General features: G+C 31.8%; 1 protein-coding gene across 1 annotated transcript; it reads left to right on the top strand.

Annotated features, from left to right (window-relative positions):
- The first annotated feature begins 16579 nt into the window (after positions 1 to 16579).
- On the top strand, positions 16580 to 18903 carry LOC114399777 (U-box domain-containing protein 1-like). The gene has a single exon (XM_028361996.1). The coding sequence runs from the start codon at positions 16668 to 16670 to the stop codon at positions 18714 to 18716; it is 2049 nt and encodes a 682-aa protein (XP_028217797.1). The 5' UTR covers positions 16580 to 16667; the 3' UTR covers positions 18717 to 18903.
- The last annotated feature ends 80 nt before the right edge of the window (positions 18904 to 18983 follow it).

Raw genomic sequence — 18983 nt, 5'->3', positions numbered from 1 at the left:
CGAGGGAAATCTTGTAAGCTGTTTAGAAAGAAAAAGAAGAAGATAAATGAAGGGTAACATTATGATTAGGTGTGTGTGAGAGTGGGGAAGATAAGTGTCACCTCAAACTCAAAGTCATGGTGGTAGAGAGGGGAAAGGGATGGAAGATGATAATGCACTCACCCTCCAATTTCTAAGACCCCAACCCGAGAGCCCACTTGTTTAATGCGCGTCGTTTTCCCTTAAAACAAATAATAGACAATGGGGTGTGGGGGGAGGGAACCTTCCATGCCATCCGTTGGATCAAGATCGACGGTAGATAAGTCTCACGCGAAGGAGTGGATCGCGGAACTACGGATAATAGCTTCCGCAAAATGGGCCGGCCCAGGAATGATTGGAGATGAAGATGAGTCCCACTTCCCCCGTCTCTCTTTTGTTGTTTATTTTATTTTTCTTCATTTTAATGCACATTCGGAGACAAAACAAATATGAATTCACATTTTCTGATATTCTGTACCATGCTGGACCTAGCTTGACTCGGTCAAAACCTTGTGAGCGGCAATGTACCATAGTTCCCTCTCTCTATTATTTATATTTGAGGAAACCCTCAATTTCATTTCTAAATTGTTATTCTTTTTTTAAAATAGTTTTTAAAGTAAGAAAATTATATGAATAGTCTCTGAAGTATTAAAATCATAATGAGTAGCACTCTAAGTATTTTTTATAAAAAAAATCAATTTAAAGTATATCAACTCAAGGATTAAAATGATGGATATTTAATACTTGAAGGGTTACGTATATAATTGTATTAATTTAGGAAGAGAGAGGATAATACTTGAAAGACTAAGTTAGTTGTTTATTCTTTATTTTTCTCTAGTATAGAATTAGGGGTGAGAATAAATTAGGTTATGGCGACTTGAGTCTAGTCTACGATGAATTTTTGAGGTTTGAACCTGACCTATAGCCTATCAAAGACTTTTATTTTGACTCGGTCTTGTCTTTCTAAACGCTTAACTTGGTTAGAAAGTTTTTTTAAAAGCCTTTTTATATTTATTTGCTTTGGGGGTAAGAACATAATAAGAAAGTTAATGAAAAAGGAAACGTTAACCAGAATAGGCAAGCCAATAAAAATAATGAGTAATATAAAGGAACACATGACTCATACCTAAATTATAATTAAAGTCTTACTTGATTATATGAGTGGAAGTTAATCAAAGTCTACTGGTTTAAAAAAAATTAATTGTACCCAAAAAATAATATAAGTATAAATTAGTACCAAAAAATAATATAAATATATATAGATCGGCCTATCAGGCTTATAAGGTTTTTTAACAAGCTTAAGCCTGATCTATTTAATTTAATAGGCTTTAAAAAAAATTTGAATCTAACATTTTAATTAAATAGGTCAGTTCAGACCAGACTTTATGTAGGCCACTATAGGCCGGTCTGACCTATTCCCATCCCTAAATAGTTTTTTTTTATGAGAAAAAAAATCTTATTTAGAAGATTATTATAAATAATAAAATTTTTCTAATATAATTACATATTGAAGAATCTAATATGAAATAACTAATTAATCCGAAACAACACTATTAATCGACACGTTAGATGTTAGGTGGTGTCTCTGTTATTCATTTTGCTTTATTGAAATTGAATCATTCCTTTTTAGTTATCAAATAAAAAAGAAAAGAGAGAAAATATGTTGATTGGGGGAAGGAGCATCTTTCTGTGCTGTGTTCAATAAGTGAAGGAGAAACATAACAGCCAAAGACGAGGTAGGGGAGTGGTACTAACCCAGACCAATTACCGTTTACTATAGGTAGGCCAAATGTCTCTCTTGCTACAAAAATAATACAGTGTTGTGCTGCTTCTTGGTTCAGAAATCAGAAGTGCTACTACTCGTTAAAGTGAAACAAAAAAAAAAAAAAAGTAAAACCAAATATGATGTACTGATTGACTTACCAAATCAATGACATGCACAAACTATTGCGTCTTTTTTCTTTAGTTAAGAAAGTGACTGTCACACAGTAGTGGAGACATCGTGCATTGTTTGAAATTTTCAGTAGACATAATATTTAGGTCTTTTCGTTTTGAAATTAGAAAATTAATTCTCATATTTATAATAAAAAATATACGTTTTAATATACCTTTTCTTCTATTTTTTTTGAAACTGAACTGTATCTAATTTTACCTTAATGTTAAACTAAATGGTCTCTTAGTTTCGGATAAAAAAAAGGTCTCTTAGTAAATCAAGAAAACACGAGGAATTTAGTTATGCGATATGTTTGGAGCTTCTGTAAAGAAAAATACTGAAAGGTATTTTTGCCTTTTTTGTTACAACAAAAATATGAAAAGTTGATGAGAGGTATGAGAAGAATGAAAGTGAAAACAAGATGAAGCTATTGGGAATCATTGAGAACTGAAGTAAAGTCAAAAAAGCTTGTAAAAGGTGGGTGCGTGTGGTATTGAGTATTGACATTGCTACTTTTAGTTCGGCGGACTATGGATGTGGATCGGGCAGCTAGGCTTTCGAGTTGAAGTTGCCAGTCCAAGTCAATTTTAAGCAAGATACTGAACTTCCAAAGAGTGTTGTTAGGTGCACCCAGCATTATAAAAAAATGACAAAATTATCCTTGTTTGGTTTTAAGTTGATCCGGAACAAAATAAAATTTTTGTTAATTATACAATACATTTAAAGATATTTATATCAATCAATCATAATCATAATTCAGGCTAATTAATCAATCATGCTAATTAATCATAATTTCCTAAAAGATGATATATCTATATATAATCATAATTGATTCTAATCAATCATAATTCTCTAAAAGATGATATATCTATATATAATCATAATTCATTCTAATAAATCAATCATGCTAATCAATCATAATTTTCTAAAAGAGGATATATCTATATATAATCATAAGTCATGCTAATAAATCAATCATGTCAATCAATCATAATTTCCTGAAAGACGATATATCCGAGAAAACTGAATCTAATTCAATCATAATTAGCATAAATTATTATTATATATAGATATATCAATTATGATTGATTAGCATTAATTATGATTATGATTGATTGATTAGCAAAATAAATATCATTAAATATCTTGTATAATTAACAAAATTTTTATTTTTCCTATTACGGATTAACTTGATCCAGAAGTTACACATCAACTTGATCCGTAAGAGGAAAATCAAACAAGGACAATTTTACCATTTTCTTATAATGCTGGGTACACTAACAATAATGTTGGGTGCACCTAGCAACACTCAATTCCAAAGGATAGGCTTGACCTAAGGAAGTTATAGGCTAAGACAAGATAACGAGGAGACAATTGCTTTATGCACCCATTTTTGCTTGATGAACCTCCAAATTTTAATATAACCACATCTTATCCTTCTCTCCTCTTCCCTCATCCACTTTCCGCTCCTCTCCATCATCTTCTTGACTGCTTCATGCCTTCTCGCTTTCATCGCTAATCCCTACTACCTTTGTACGGACTTGATTTTTTTGCTGTTCTTTTTTAAATTATTCAGACATCGTTTTGAAAGGACATAAGAATAACTTAGGAAGGGACAATGAAGAAGCCAATTTGCCCTTGCACCTTTGCATTGCTGACACATTCTCCTCATCTTTTAGATTCAGGATTTAGAGTTATGATTTCACAATTTTGGATAGTGTATTCAAGAATGCAATTGTATTTTGTGATCAAACTAAATAAGAAAAACATAATAAGGAACATGTTTTATTATTCGAGAACAAGACATTCCCAATTTTTCAACAAGCTTTTACACCTTTAATCAAGCTTAGTTCAACTGCAACCATCAGAACGAAACCCTATTCTATTACCCGGATTATCATACACAATCTCAAGGGTTTTTTGTTGGACGTTCCCAAATATGGTTATTTGACTATCATCTTTATTGGGAATAAATGCCAAACAAGACTGTTTATCATCGAACTCATAGAGTACCCCTGGCGGGTGTAGGTCCACTGTGACGCCAGGAAAGACGAATGACATTTCAGGAATTGGATAATGATATCCAGTAAGATCATAACACGTGTCAAATACATTGTGCGAGGGGGCAGTGGGATAGTTGGACAAACGTTGCTGAAATACTGAACGGAGAGTTGCGTAAATGGTCGGGGGGAGGCGGGTGAAGACGGTGCCGGAGTCAATGATGAAGCCGGCATGGTTGATTTGGCTGAAGTTAAGGCCAGGGAGTATATCACCATCGATGGCGATGCCAGTGATGCTGAGACCGTAATGGTTTAGGCCACCTTGAGGGATGACTAAAGGGGTGTATTTGATTCTTTTATCAAAGTCAGTGTCAGGGTCGTAGCCAAAGGTGATGTAGCCCACGTCGTCAACGCTGGGGATGCAATAGGAGAAGGTTTCCATGTACTGTTTCGAGGTTTGAGACAAAAAAGACAGTTCTCCGCGGCCAAGGCCAAAAATGCCTGAAGTTCTGCCAAAAGTTCCATCATTAATTATGCCGCAACCGAAGTAGAAGTTATCGGTGATTCCAGGGTTGGGGGCGAGGTCATTGTAAAGGGCCAGACGATCCTTTCCAAAGTAGCCTCTGGTAAGGGATCCGTCACCATAATAGATACGGTAGTGGCATAGATGTACATCCTTACTACAATCGAGACCTACATGGAAAAATAAATCAATTAAGCTTACATATTGTTTTGAAATAACGTAATTGAAAATTAAATATTGTTTACCATGTTCGTTTTTTATGAGGACTTTGCACGTCTCATCAAAGCAATTTGAAGCCACATATGTTGTAGATTTTGCTGGATAAAATCTTGGACCGGATTGTTCATAGCATGTCGTGCATTGTTCACATTGGGTCCATGTGAGATCACTGCCCGTATCAAATTGCAGTTGATAATTATTCTCTGGCGTCCCAAGACGAATAACGATATAGTAGTTCAATGTCCCAAGTGGTATTCCTGGGATAGTTGGTATGCTAACGGATGAATCCAATTGATACGAACTATTATTCTTAGAAATTCGGGACTGAATGTACTTAACCCTTTCATGGTCCCTAAAAAGATCGTTATCAATGCTAACATTATCACGCTTCAAATGGGAGCATGGTCCATCTATATGCACCAAATCCAGTGATACTTTTCTATTGAGACCTAAAGTTTAACTGTAGTTAGAAATCATAATAATAAAAATAGAAAAAAAAAAAACAAACTGTTGCATTAATTTAAGATTTATTGAATTCAACCACCTTGAATAGAGGTACGCTTGCAAGTAGGTGATGGAATGAGATCACCTTTAGCATAGTTGTCGAAAGACAATAAGAAGAAAAAGAAAACGGTAATACAAGTGAAGGTAAAAGAAGTCGACATTTGCAAGTCTCTTCTCTGATATCGCATATGCTGCATGTGGGAGTGGAATGCATGACTCATTTATACGCATCTGGAGGATCCTTCAACCTTTTCTTATTGTTTTCTTCCTCTATTGTTCTACAATATAACTATTCCATAATAGAATATAATAATTTATATACGCAAAAGAGATGTTAACATTTATTATCTGGTCGGATTTTTTTGCTTAATTAAAATAGAATTTGCTTAAAAGGAAATATATATTTTAGTTCATAGTGTATTGACTAAAAAAGGAAATATGTTTTTCATTATATTGATTTTAATATTTTAAATATAGTATTATTATCATAAAATAGGATTTTCTTAAAAGGAACTTGAGATGAACAACATATATGTCAACGGACATTTGACATTTTTCCTTCAGGATTCTTGTCGAATAATCATAGTTGAGATTCTGTAGCACTGGGATTTCGATGACCCTGAACATGATGTATAAAAGCCCTTTGTATGAATATGTGTGGACATGATAACCATTTCTGCCAATGTCCCGATAAAAAAGAAGTTCAAAGTTGTACCTAGTGAGCATGTATATCCAACTATTGAGCTTATAAGGAGCGGAAGAGGCCGTGGCCACCCAATTGTTTTTTGGGATTTATGTCCTTGTGTTAGTGTTATCACTAAATGCTGGTTTTGGAAATACGTAATGTTCTAAGACTAATCTCACTAATATGCTTCTTTCTCTCATTAAAAAGTTATATATGCCTTAATTGCTTTCAATAAAATTTCCTATAATGTTCTAAAATGATATATTAAAATTATCTAAATTTTAATTGTTTTCAATAATATTTTTTTGTATTGTTCTTAAAAGTTTTTAAAGTCATTAATTAATCAATTATTAATGATTTCAAGCCATTAAATGAATATAGAACAACACTTTAATAGAAAGTAATTTTTAGTTATTTTTGTCTTTGTTAATAATAAAAATTACACTATTATTACTATTATTATTGTTATAAAACAACATTTTAGTTTTTTATGCAAATTTTTTCTTCAAATTTTGGCAAAAATATGAATATTTTCTTAACTTTGTAAAAAAAAATTATTGAAACTTTTAATATTTTTTGCATATAATAAAATAACTTAATTTGTCTTGCAAATTTTTTGCAAAAATATTTTAAACATAAATCCTTTAGTTTTTATTTATTTATTAGCAAACAGGGGTATTGAATGAAGTCGTGAAAAAACTGAAGAGTATTATTGATAAAGTGAAAAAATATTTTCTAATATCATAAAAATATTTTTAAACTTAAGACATTTGTAGCATCCTGCAGCCCTGTTAAGAAAAGCAGGGTGAAATGGATAATAAATCACCTTGGATAAATGTGAGGTAGTCCCAATAATTCCCTTCACGCTTCGTTTGGAATCCAACAAGTACTATTCCAAATACTGGTTTGACAAACATATAACACTCTTATGATAACTAGCTACCCATTATTATAGAAAAACCAAATTTGCCCATTCATGACTTTGTTGATTTTGGTCTACTTGAAAGATTAGAAATGTAGCTTATTCATAACTTATATATACAAAAATTCCTTAGAAGGGAGGAAAAACATAACTTATATATACAAAAATTCATCCCAAGCAAGTCCAACAAAGTGCGTAATAATTCAGTAATAATAAAGAGTGTTATTATTAATTCTTAAAAAACTTTTAAATTATCGGAAAACATCATCTTGCGTACTCTTTTTTTTTTTTCAAACACTCCACCACTTATTTCCCCCCTCTTTCTCTTACTCATGTTTTCCTTCTTCTCACCATCTATTACATATATTATGAAACATCATTTCATTGTGATTTTAGTTAAAATATATAATGAAATCACATTTTTGTTTTATATTTTTAAAACAAAAAATATATAACAAAAATACAATTTTTTTGTAATTTTCACTGAAACGCACAACAAAATTATATTTTTGTTGATTTTTTATTTTTATAATTTTTTATTAATTATAAAGGTAAGTTGCCTTTATTAAAGTAATCAAAGTAATTATGTTATAATTTACCATTTTCAATAATAATAATAGTCAATATCATTTTAATTAAAATTAAATTAATTGAATATAAATTACCATTTATAAGAATTAATTTTATTAATCATAATCAAATTAATTTATGATATTATTTTGATTACAATTAAAAAAGTAATTTATGTTATCATTAATTTAAACTTAAATAAAAAGGAAATTTATGTAACAATTAATTTGATTATTATTAAGAAAGATAACGTGTGTTATCATTGATATAATTTATATCAAAATTAATTTAGGTAAAAATGTAATTTAATTCTGCAATTATTTTTTTTTCTATAAAAAGGGATGAAAAAAAATTAAACAACAAAAATGTGTTTTCATTTTGGATTTTTTACTTGAAAATACCTTTTCGTTGAATATTTGTTACAGGATGTGTACAAAATATATTGAAGAAAAATATTTCCATATTTGAAAGAAGAAAAGGATTCAAAGGGAAGGAATTGAAGAGGATGATGAAATATTGGAGTGCGCTGGTTCTAGAGTTGGCTGACTTTCCACACAGACTTTATATGTGTCCCGAAAACGGTTAACTTTTGATAACGGCTAATTATGATAATATTTCAATAGGAGTGGGGGCAAATATATAATATGTTAAGAAAGGTTTGTGGATTCAGGGGTGACTGCCCCTATTCCCCGTAACTGGTTCCGTCTCCAAGCATATGATAATAAATAAAATGAAAGATTTTGTTTTTTTTTAAGGAATAAGAAATAGAAATTAAAAATCAAATTATAAAAAGATTTGTTTTTATATTTTAATTTAAAATTCATCATTAATTCTATCAATTAAATATTTTAATACTTTTTTCGTTTTATTTAAAAGTAAATTTTCACATATGTTCTCTATCGGGCAAAATATATTTTTCAAAATCATTATTCATCTATCTTTATATACACATACACAATTTTCGTAAGTGCCTACACATTTTAAATGAAACATAAACTTATTTCACAATTTACATTATTTATCATAAATATAAATTTACAATTTATAATTTAAATATTTTAAAAAAATTGAATTATAATTATATAAAAATGTTTATCTAGTATAATAAGAAACTAAAATACTGGTTAAAAATAAAAGTTAATATATTAATAAAGTGAAAAAATACATGCAATATTTAATTTGAAACAATGATATTTTGTTGATAAAAACTAATAGGACAGAACTAATTTGAATAAAAAAAATGTGATACAAGATTTGTTAAAACTATATTATTAGTATGTAATGAAACATTTTTTTTTATTAAAATTATGTGTAATATGTTTTAACGGATCTTATCTCTATTTCTATATATAAATATATAAATAACCGTGATCAAACTAAATTAAAAAAATAAAAAACATAATAAGTAACATATTTTATTATTCGATAACAAGATGTTTCCAATTTTTTCAACAAAGTTTTACACCTTTAATAAGCTGAATTCAACCACAACCATTTGGACGAAATCCTATTTTATTACCCAGATTATCATGCACAATCTCAAGGGTTTTTTGTTGGATGTTGCCAAATATGCTTATTTGACTATCGTCTTTATTGGGAATAAATGCCAAACAATATTGTTTTGGATTGAGCTGATAGAATGTCCCTGCCCGGGGCAAGTCCACAGTGACACCGGGAAACACGAATGACATTTCGGGAATTGGATAATGAAATCCACTAAGATCGTAACACGTGTCAAATGGAGTGTATGTTGGTGCGGAGGGATAGTTGGACATACGCTGCTGATACACTGAGCGGAGCTTGGCGTAGATGGTCGGGGGTAAGCGGGTGACGATGCAGCCGGAGTCGATGATGAAGCCGCCGTGGTCGATTTCGTTGAAGTCAAGGCCCATGAGTATATCACCATCGATGGCGATGCCAGTGATGTTGAGACCGTAATGTGATAGGCCACCTTGAGGGATGACTAAAGGGGTGTATTCAATTCTCTCATCGTGGTCAGCATCAGGGTCAGGGCCAAAGGTGATGTAACCAACCTTATCAATGTTGGGGATGCAGTAGGAGAAGGTTTCCATGTACTGTGACGAGGTTTGAGACACAAAGGAGAGCTCTCCTCGGCCTAGGCCGAAAACGCCTGCAGTACGATGAAAAAGTCCCTTATTGATTATGCCACAACCAAAGTAGAAGTCATCTGTTATGCCGCTGTTAGGAGATATGTTGCTGTATAGGGCTAGACGATCCTTGCCAAAGAAGCCTGTGCTATATGATCCATCTCCATAACGGATACTATAGTGGCATAGGCGTATATCCTTACTACATTTGAGACCTGCATGGAAACAAAAATCAAGATTACACATTGTTTTGAAATAACTTTATTGAAAATTAAATATTGTTTACCTTGTCTAGTATTCATGAGGCCTTTACATGTCTTATCTGAGCAAACTGAACCTTTATATGTTGAAGAATTTAATGGATTAAATCTTGCATCAGATTGTTCATAGCATGTCTTGCATTGATAACATTGGGTCCATGTGAGGGAACTACCCGTATCAAATACCATTTGATAACTATTTTCTGGCGTTCCAAGACGAATAACGATAATGTAGTTTAAAGTTGAAAGTGGAAGACCTGGAATCGTTGGTATGCTCACTGATGAATCTAATTCAGTCAAATTATTATTCTTAAAAATTCGTGACTGAATGTACTTCACCCTTTCATGGTCCCTCAGAAAATCATTGTCGTTGACAACATTGTTACGCTTCAAATGGGAGCATGGTCCATCCATATGCACCAACTCCAATGATATTTTTCTATTGAGACCTGAAGTTTAATTGTAGTTAGAAATCATAAAAAAAAAAAAACAAACATTTGCATTAATTTACTATTTATTGAATTCGACCGCACCTTTAATAGAAGTACGATTGCAAGTAGATGGTGGAATGAGATCACCTTTAACATAGTTGTTGAAAGACAAGAAGAAGGAAAAGAAAACTGTAATACAAGTGAAGGTCAAAGAAGTCGCCATTTGCAAGCCTCTTCTCTAATTGCATATGCTGCATGTGGGAGTGGAATGCATGCATCATTTATATGCATCCGGCTTTTGCCTTCTTCCTCTCTTGTTCTACTATATAACTATTCCGCAATAAAATATAGTAAAATATTTTTATTACTATTTTTAAAGATACAAACTATCAATATAAATATGAATAATATTAGAATAACAAATAACTCAAATTCATTTTCTTCAATATTATTTATTATATTGTAAAAAATAATTTGTTGTTAACATTCAATCTATTTTAATATTCTTATTTCCATTTTTAAAGACATAAGCTATTAATATAAATAATAAGAATGGAAAATAATTCAAAATAATATATGTGATTCTAAACAATAATATTATTTAATTAAAAATTCAAAAGTAATTCAGAACAACAAATAATAATTATTACATTTTTTAATTAATAGTTCATTTCTTTTTAAATTATCAATCCACATAAGACAAATTTAATTACTTTACTCAATTACAAATTTAGTTAATTTTATTTTATATTATCAATCTACATACAATTTTCAATTTTCTCTTTATTTGCAGCTGATATTTATTTTGGATAGAATATATTTTAAATCCTTTAAGATTTGATGAAAATTAACTTTCGTTCTTACATTTTAAATCAATCATTTTAGATAAAAATATATGTTAATTGATTGATTACCATTATAATTATTTCCATTGTTAAATATATAAACTATTATTATTTTTTCTTTTAAAAATATAAACTATCAATATAATTTTGTTAAAAAAACTAACAATATAAATCTAATTGATTATTCAAAAATATATAATTGAACCTTTTTAATTGATTAGTAATATATATATATATATATATATATATATATATATATATATATATATATTAAATGCAAATAAATCAATTCTTATCAACTGTATTTGTCAGGCTGTACATGTTTGTCAACATGTGTCATGTTATGGTAAAAGGATATCTCAATTTTTTTTTCAAAATTAAAACTTCTAAGTTTATTTTTAAATTAAATGCAAATAAATCAATTCTTATCAACTGTATTTGTCAGGCTGTACATGTTTGTCAACATGTGTCATGTTATGGTAAAAGGATATCTCAATTTTTTTTTCAAAATTAAAACTTCTAAGTTTATTTTTAAATTAAATGCAAATAAATCAATTCTTATCAACTGTATTTGTCAGGCTGTACATGTTTGTCAACATGTGTCATGTTATGGTAAAAGGATATCTCAATTTTTTTAAAATTAAAACTTACGATAAAAAAGGAAGGATAATATTTTTAATTCATGTCAATTATATTAATATATATCGTTCATGTAATTAAAAATAATAATAAAATATAAATCTACATTTCTGATAATTATATATAAAATAACTAAATACAATATTTTAAATTATATTTAATTATTTAATTTATTATTATATATTATATATGAGAAGGAATGAAATTATAATTAGGTAATATTAAAAGTATTACACTAATTCTCAGCCATTAATTTGAATAAAAGTATTACACGTGACTGCTGCTCCTCCTAGGTTTCCCATTCAGGTTCCTACACTCATGGAAAGGACTCTGCGGCAGTTACCTTAACTTCCGTCCACGGTCCACCTCCCTTGTTCCCGATTTCAACCTCCTTCCCACCCCATGATTGCAGAAAATTAGACTTGAAGCAGCCATTAACTATTGTCAATTACTACTACTTAGGAAGATAAAACATAAACACATTAGACCGCACTATTGAGAAGCAAAATGCGATACATAGCCCCAGCATATATAAGAATACCATCAAGCACAAAAAACTAAATTTCCATGGATTGATATTTATATTAGTCAAATAAAGGATGAATGGTTATAGTTAATTCATTGAATACAACTTCAATATCCTTCTCTCAATCATAACTAAATTTGTAGAATTGCATTACTGGATTTTTTTATTCAAATTGATGAACTACCTCATTTTATGAGTATTCGGGGATCGAATGATTTGTGTAATTTATGTGCAACACAAAGAGGGTTTTAGATTTAGGAGGTACATCAATACTTGTTTTGGGATCATGTGTTTCACTTTAGTGATTATTGCAGCAAATACAGCAGTGATTCATTACTTAATTTTTTATTCAATTTGACGAATGGCCTCCTTTCACTTTTATTAATGATGAAGCCGCCATGCATGGTTGATTTCGTTAAAGTGAAGGCCAGGGAGTATATCACCATCGATGGTGATGCCACCTTGAGGGATGACTAAAGGGGTGTATTGGAGCATCAGGGTCGGGGCCAAAGATGATGTTGTCAATGTTGGGGATGCAATTAATAGGAAAAGGTTTCCATGTACTGTGACGAGGTTTGAGACACAAAGGAGATCGAAAATGGCTGCAGTGTGACCAAAAAGTCCCTTGTTGATAATGCCACAACCGAAGTGAGCCAGGATTAGGGGAAAGGTCGCTGTAAAGGGCGAGACGATCCTTGCCAAAGTTGCCCGTGCTAGAGGATCCCTCTCTTGTTCTTCAATAAAACTATTCCAGGATATAATATAATAAATATTTGTATACGCAAAAGAGATGTTAATATTTGCCATCTGATCCGATTTTGCTTAAAATAGAATCGGCTAAAAAGAAAATATATTTTTAGTTCATAGTATATCTTATTATATATTGATATATATTGATGTATGTAACTAAATGAAAGAAATATGTACGAGACTAAAAAAAAAGAAAAAAAAATATATTTTATCATATTTGATTAATTAAATATTTAAGGAATTTGGACACGTAATTAAATATTGATATTGGATTAATTTGAGATCAACAACATACATGACAATAGACAATTGACGTTTCTTCTTCATGATCCTTGTCGAATAATGATAATTGACAATTTGTATAAAAGACCCTGAACATGCATGGCATTGGTATTCCTCTAAATTTCAATGTTATTTTTCTATTTGCATAGTTTTTTTTTTAAAACATTTAACCTTATAAAGTTTGTTTTCTTCTCTAGGAAGGTCAGTTTCAAAAGTTATAAAGTGATCGAAAGGACAAATATGATCTCACAATAATGACTTTAGTTGACAACAAGGTTATTTGTCGATGTATACTAAAAAAAACTGAGTTTTGTTTCTCAAACATAATTCTAAGTATTATTTTTAATTGGTAGCAAAATCAATGATGCAGTTTCCAATGATCACCACAGTAATAGATTATGCATTTATGATGTTGTAATTAGTTATTATATTTATTTTTTCATTGTATTATAGGATTGAACGGTTAATCAAACTCATCATTTTTCGGAGTTCTTCCATCATCATAGACAACGAATTTTATAAAGAACTGAGAAGTATCCTACAAAGGTATACAAATTTTTCACGTAGATCGCATAAAGAATATTATTGAATAATTTTGTTTGTTTTTAATTACAAATTCTATTGTTTTTATTTATTTTAGGGAAACTACAAATCGCTCTGAAATCCAATCATTGTTCGGTCTCCCAATGAATGAAGAATTTGATTTTATTAATCCTTAGAAAATTTGATTTTATTTATTGAAGAATTTGGCTTATTACCCGAGCACTACACGATCTCTGGTAATACAATAATTGTTTTTGCATTAATTAAAATCCATGCATCCATGATCAATTTCTTTTCATTTTTATTATAATCAAATTTACTGAAAATTGACATTAGGAGCGTGTGCTCAAATAATAAAAATATAGATTTTAAAATATATAACTTGAATAGATTAATTTGGTCACATTTATTACTTACCTTGTTTATTTTTAATTGATATGTAATATTGTAGAAAGGATTAAAAAAATTGAATTAAATTTGAACAGATTTTATAAACCTTATTATTAAAATGATATTTCCATACAACAAATTAATTAATTTCAAGTTTCTATTATTTTATATATTGAAAGGTAAGTTATAGGTCAATCACCTATCCAATTAATTTGGTCACATTTATAACTCACCTTATTTATTCTTAATTAATACATAACATTGTAGAAAGAATATAAATTAAATTGAATATAATTAATTTGGTCAAATGCAATGAGGTAGTTTTCCGGACAAGGGTGTCTAACAAGACGTGGTAGGCGAAGGAATCGAGGTCATCTAGGCCGAGGAAGCATGGAGGGTATTTAGGGTTTTCTAGCGATGGCGTAGCCAAGGACGGGGATTTGGAAGATTGTAACGAAGGTGGCACAGGTGTGGTGGAGGAGGATGAGTTATTTTGATAAGAGGAGGCACAGGGCTGAGAGTGCGATGGAGAAGGAGAAAAGGATTTGGTGGATGCGGTTCCCGAGGGAGTTGAAGGAGAGAATCTAGAAAAGAAAAAGAGGAAACATAGTTTTACATGTCTAATTTTTTAAGTTTGGATTCCTCCTCCAAATCTAGATTCGGAGAAAAAAATAAAATAAAACATGTCAATTTTAAGAGAACCAAAAATTTATCAAAATTTTTATAAGAACAAATATCAAACTTTTCAATATTTATAGGAGAAACATTTATTTAAACCTTAGTGGTAAAAGGATATTGCCCTACTGATTGGTTTCAAGTTTTCATTATTTTATTAAACTGTATACTTGACTCTTACCGTTACACATGTTTCAAAATAAGATTTGATTTACATTTGTTACTTATCTTATTTATTTTTAATTGATACGTAATATTGTAAAAGTGATATAAACAAAAAATTTAATTAAATTTGAACAGATTTTATTTAAACCTTAGTGTTAAAAGAATATTGCCCTACAACAAATTGATTAGTTTCAAAGTTTTCATTATTTAATTAAACTGTACAAATAAGCCATTTGTCCAAATCCATACAATGCTTAATTACAGTAGCATAACCGCGTATATTGTACAGCACATTCAACGAGTGCAATTGAATAATGTTCAATAGGTCATCCCCTATAATATTACAACAAGATGCATTATATATATATAGTAGACGGAAGATTAGTTTCAATGATAAATTGATTAGTTTCAATGATATAGTACTTCAAGAAGGAAGATTCTACTATTTTTTTAGTCTAAAGGGTTACACTGAACCTTAATTGAAATTGTTCTCCAGGTCATGTAGACGAGCATACTTAAAAAATTGGTAAGTGAAGTGATCTTAGGTGCCTAAAATAAAGTTCATCTCTCTTTGTCACAGGCACAAACATAATTATGTAGCAGAGAACATTAGCTTCATTTGTTTGTGACAATTAATGATTATGATTATAAGAATTATAGGCAAAAAGGTTGACCTACATAGCATAGGAACCGGCCAAAAACATGCAAATTTTGCTACAGTGAAGGAGGCCTTTTAATCTTTCAAAGTTCCAGATTACGTTATAGTGGTTAGTAGAGCCACTTCTATGTTGATCTGACTTATTTGATCTCACGACCAATCTAGGATTTTCTTTTATGGTTGTTGGTACTTACTTTACATGGAATTCTACAGCTACTTTGTCGTGTAATGTCCATGATCCAAATCTAAAATGGTTAATTACCATGTTTTTTGGCATTTAATATATGATGCAAAAAGAGGAACGCCAATTGAATTGAAGCATGAAAGTTGAAACATATTATAGGGGCTGCAATATTAGATCCTGCGGCAGAGACGACAAATGTGACATTAGAAATAGTGAGTGGATGGCACGATGATTTAGATTCAGCCATTGAGGTTTTCAGGAGTCACATACTTTACATATAATGCCTAATTTTCCTGAAACGACAGATCAAGAAAATGAATGTTATGAATCTGGTTGGGGATGCTGTTGGATTCTATATATATCAAATAACAAGTTGCACTGAAAAATATTCATTTGAAGATCTCATCAGCCAAGCTTAAAGATTTTCAAAGGTGGGATATACCAAGCAGCTGAAAACTATGTTTGACAAGGCTCATTAACAAAAAAAATATTCTTGCTTGAATAAAAAAATGGCTGAAAGTATTCAAATTTGAATAAAAAACTAGCTGGGGAATACCAACTAATCTTGCAAGCCAGGAAAATCCTCCAAATGGCAGCACCCCAAGAAATACTCAACTCTCTTCAATACTTTTCTTCTTGTCTTTAGCACTAACTGCACAAATAGAAAGAGACAAAAGTACCATGCATTTAATTAAACATATAACCTCTTTGACAATTATTTTAATGTAAGAAATAGCCTTATAGAAGCTCTCAGAATAATCCAATTCCTTGTAGAGAGCAAATTTTGCAAACCATAAGAATGAACAGAAACATCCTCCTACTAAGGTAAGAACCAAAATGAATAATGTTCTATCCGCGATGATGGTCTCCCCAGGCTTGTTACCATCAGGGACTTTGCTAGATTCTCTGATTCATGTGTGCAATGAAGTTGGCTCAATGGAGAAGTTTCCCTTGGTACACACAAGAAACGTTTCAACCATGATAAGGAGGATCAAACTTCTCTCTTCTTTGTTTGAAGAGATTCAAGAAACGGATACTCCACTCCCTCCTTCCTCGATCCTGTGTCTCACAGAACTCTTCTCTGTGATAAGAAGAGTCAAAGTTTTGATCCAAGATTGCAAGGATGGAAGTTCTCTTTGGAGTCTCATACAGTTAGAGTTCATATCCAACCAATTTTATGTGCTTGTTAAGGAGATGGGAAGGGCCCTTGATATCCTTTCCTTGAGTTTGCTTAATGTAACCTCAGATATTAAGGAACAAGTGGAGCTTCTTCACAAGCAAGCAAAGAGGGCTGAGTTACTCATTGATCCTAGAGAGCTTCACCGAAGAGAACAGCTTATACAAGTAATGGCCAACAACAGTTTACAAAACAAGAAGAAGAAGGGGCTCGTTGACTTTGGCAAAGTGGAAGAGATATTAAGTAGCATTGGTTTGAGAACTCCATCAGATTATGAAGAGGAAATATCCAAGTTAGAGGCTGAAGCTCAGAACCAAGCTGGCACAGGAGGATTAATTGTTGTCTCCAATATAAACAATCTCATATCTCTGATGTGCTATTCCAAATCCATGATATTCAAAGAAGGAGAGAGTGATACAAAAGAAGATTGTAAGCCACTATCTTCATTTTTGTATAACAAAGTATATGATAGTTCTTCATCCTCTCAGTCCATGACACCTAATGTTCCTGATGAATTTCGTTGTCCAATTTCACTTGACTTAATGAGGGACCCGGTGATTGTGTCATCAGGGCACTCTTATGATAGAATCTCAATTGCACAATGGATAAACTCTGGTCATCACACATGCCCCAAAAGTGGGCAAAGGCTAATTCACACGGCTCTCATACCAAACTATGCATTGAAGAGCCTTGTTCAGCAATGGTGCCATGACAACAATGTTCCAGTGGATGAGCCTACCACCGAAGGAAACAAGAACAGCAGCAAGAAGTTGAAGGAAGATGCTGTAGACCATATTTCTGCAAACAAAGCCGCTGCGGATGCTGTCAAAATGACAGCAGAATTTCTAGTTGGAAAATTGGCAACTGGTTCTGCTGACATCCAAAGGCAAGCTGCATATGAGCTTCGGTTACTCACAAAAACTGGCATGGTTAACCGAAGCGTCATAGCCGAGGTAGGGGCTATTCCCTTTCTTGTAACACTCCTAGGATCTCAAGATTCAAGAATCCAAGAGCATGCAGTGACAGCCTTGTTCAACCTCTCCATATTCGACAACAACAAGATTTTGATCATGGCAGCAGGAGCAGTTGACAGCATAGTGGAAGTACTTGAATCAGGGAAGACCATGGAGGCAAGGGAGAATGCAGCAGCATCAATATATAGTTTGTCTATGGTGGATGAGTGCAAAGTGCAAATTGGAGGAAGGCCAAGGGCAATACCTGCCTTAGTCGAACTCTTGAAAGAAGGAACTCCAATAGGGAAAAGAGATGCTGCAAGTGCACTGTTCAATCTTGCAGTTTACAATCCTAACAAGGTAAGTGTTGTTAAGGCTGAGGCAGTTCCTGTGCTGGTTGAGTTGCTTATGGATGACAAGGCTGGCATAACAGATGATGCTCTTGCTGTTCTTGCTTTGCTCCTAGGTTGCTCTGAGGGGCTAGAAGAGATAAGGAACAGTAGAGCATTGGTGCCACTTCTTATTGATCTTCTGAGATTTGGATCAGTGAAAGGGAAGGAAAATTCAATAACCCTTTTGCTAGGACTGTGCAAACAAGAGGGGGAAGTGGTGGCAAGGAGGCTCTTGGCAAATCCAAGGAGCATTCCTTCACTGCAAAGCTTGGCTGCTGATGGGTCTTTGAGAGCTAGGAGAAAGGCAGATGCAGTGCTTAGGTTTCTCAATAGGTGCTGCTCTCAGCCTCATCATTGTGTTTAGTAGAGTAGGGTGTGTGCAATCACATCACTTCACAGTTGTATATTTTGTGAATGGTATTATACATGAAAGACTGGTCATCATTTGTTTGCAATTTTTTTGGTATCAAAACTTTGGAGCTTTGTCCAATGATTTGCTGATTAGGAAATAATAATCCCTGGATTGAGTAGTTAATTATCACTTGTGCAAATGCTTGCTTCTAGAATTTTTAAGAATGTGGATTGATTAGCACCATTGCCTAACTCTATTTACTTGTCTGTATGTCTATGT

This window comes from Glycine soja, chromosome 2 (assembly GCF_004193775.1).
Source record: "Glycine soja cultivar W05 chromosome 2, ASM419377v2, whole genome shotgun sequence".
NCBI classification, from domain to species: Eukaryota; Viridiplantae; Streptophyta; class Magnoliopsida; order Fabales; family Fabaceae; genus Glycine; species Glycine soja.
This window is presented reverse-complemented; position numbering and strand designations above follow the sequence as displayed.

Excerpts from the sequence above, each read along its gene's own strand:
- LOC114399777 (XM_028361996.1), top strand. The coding sequence starts at position 16,668 with ATGAATAATGTTCTATCCGCGATGATGGTCTCCCCAGGCTTGTTACCA.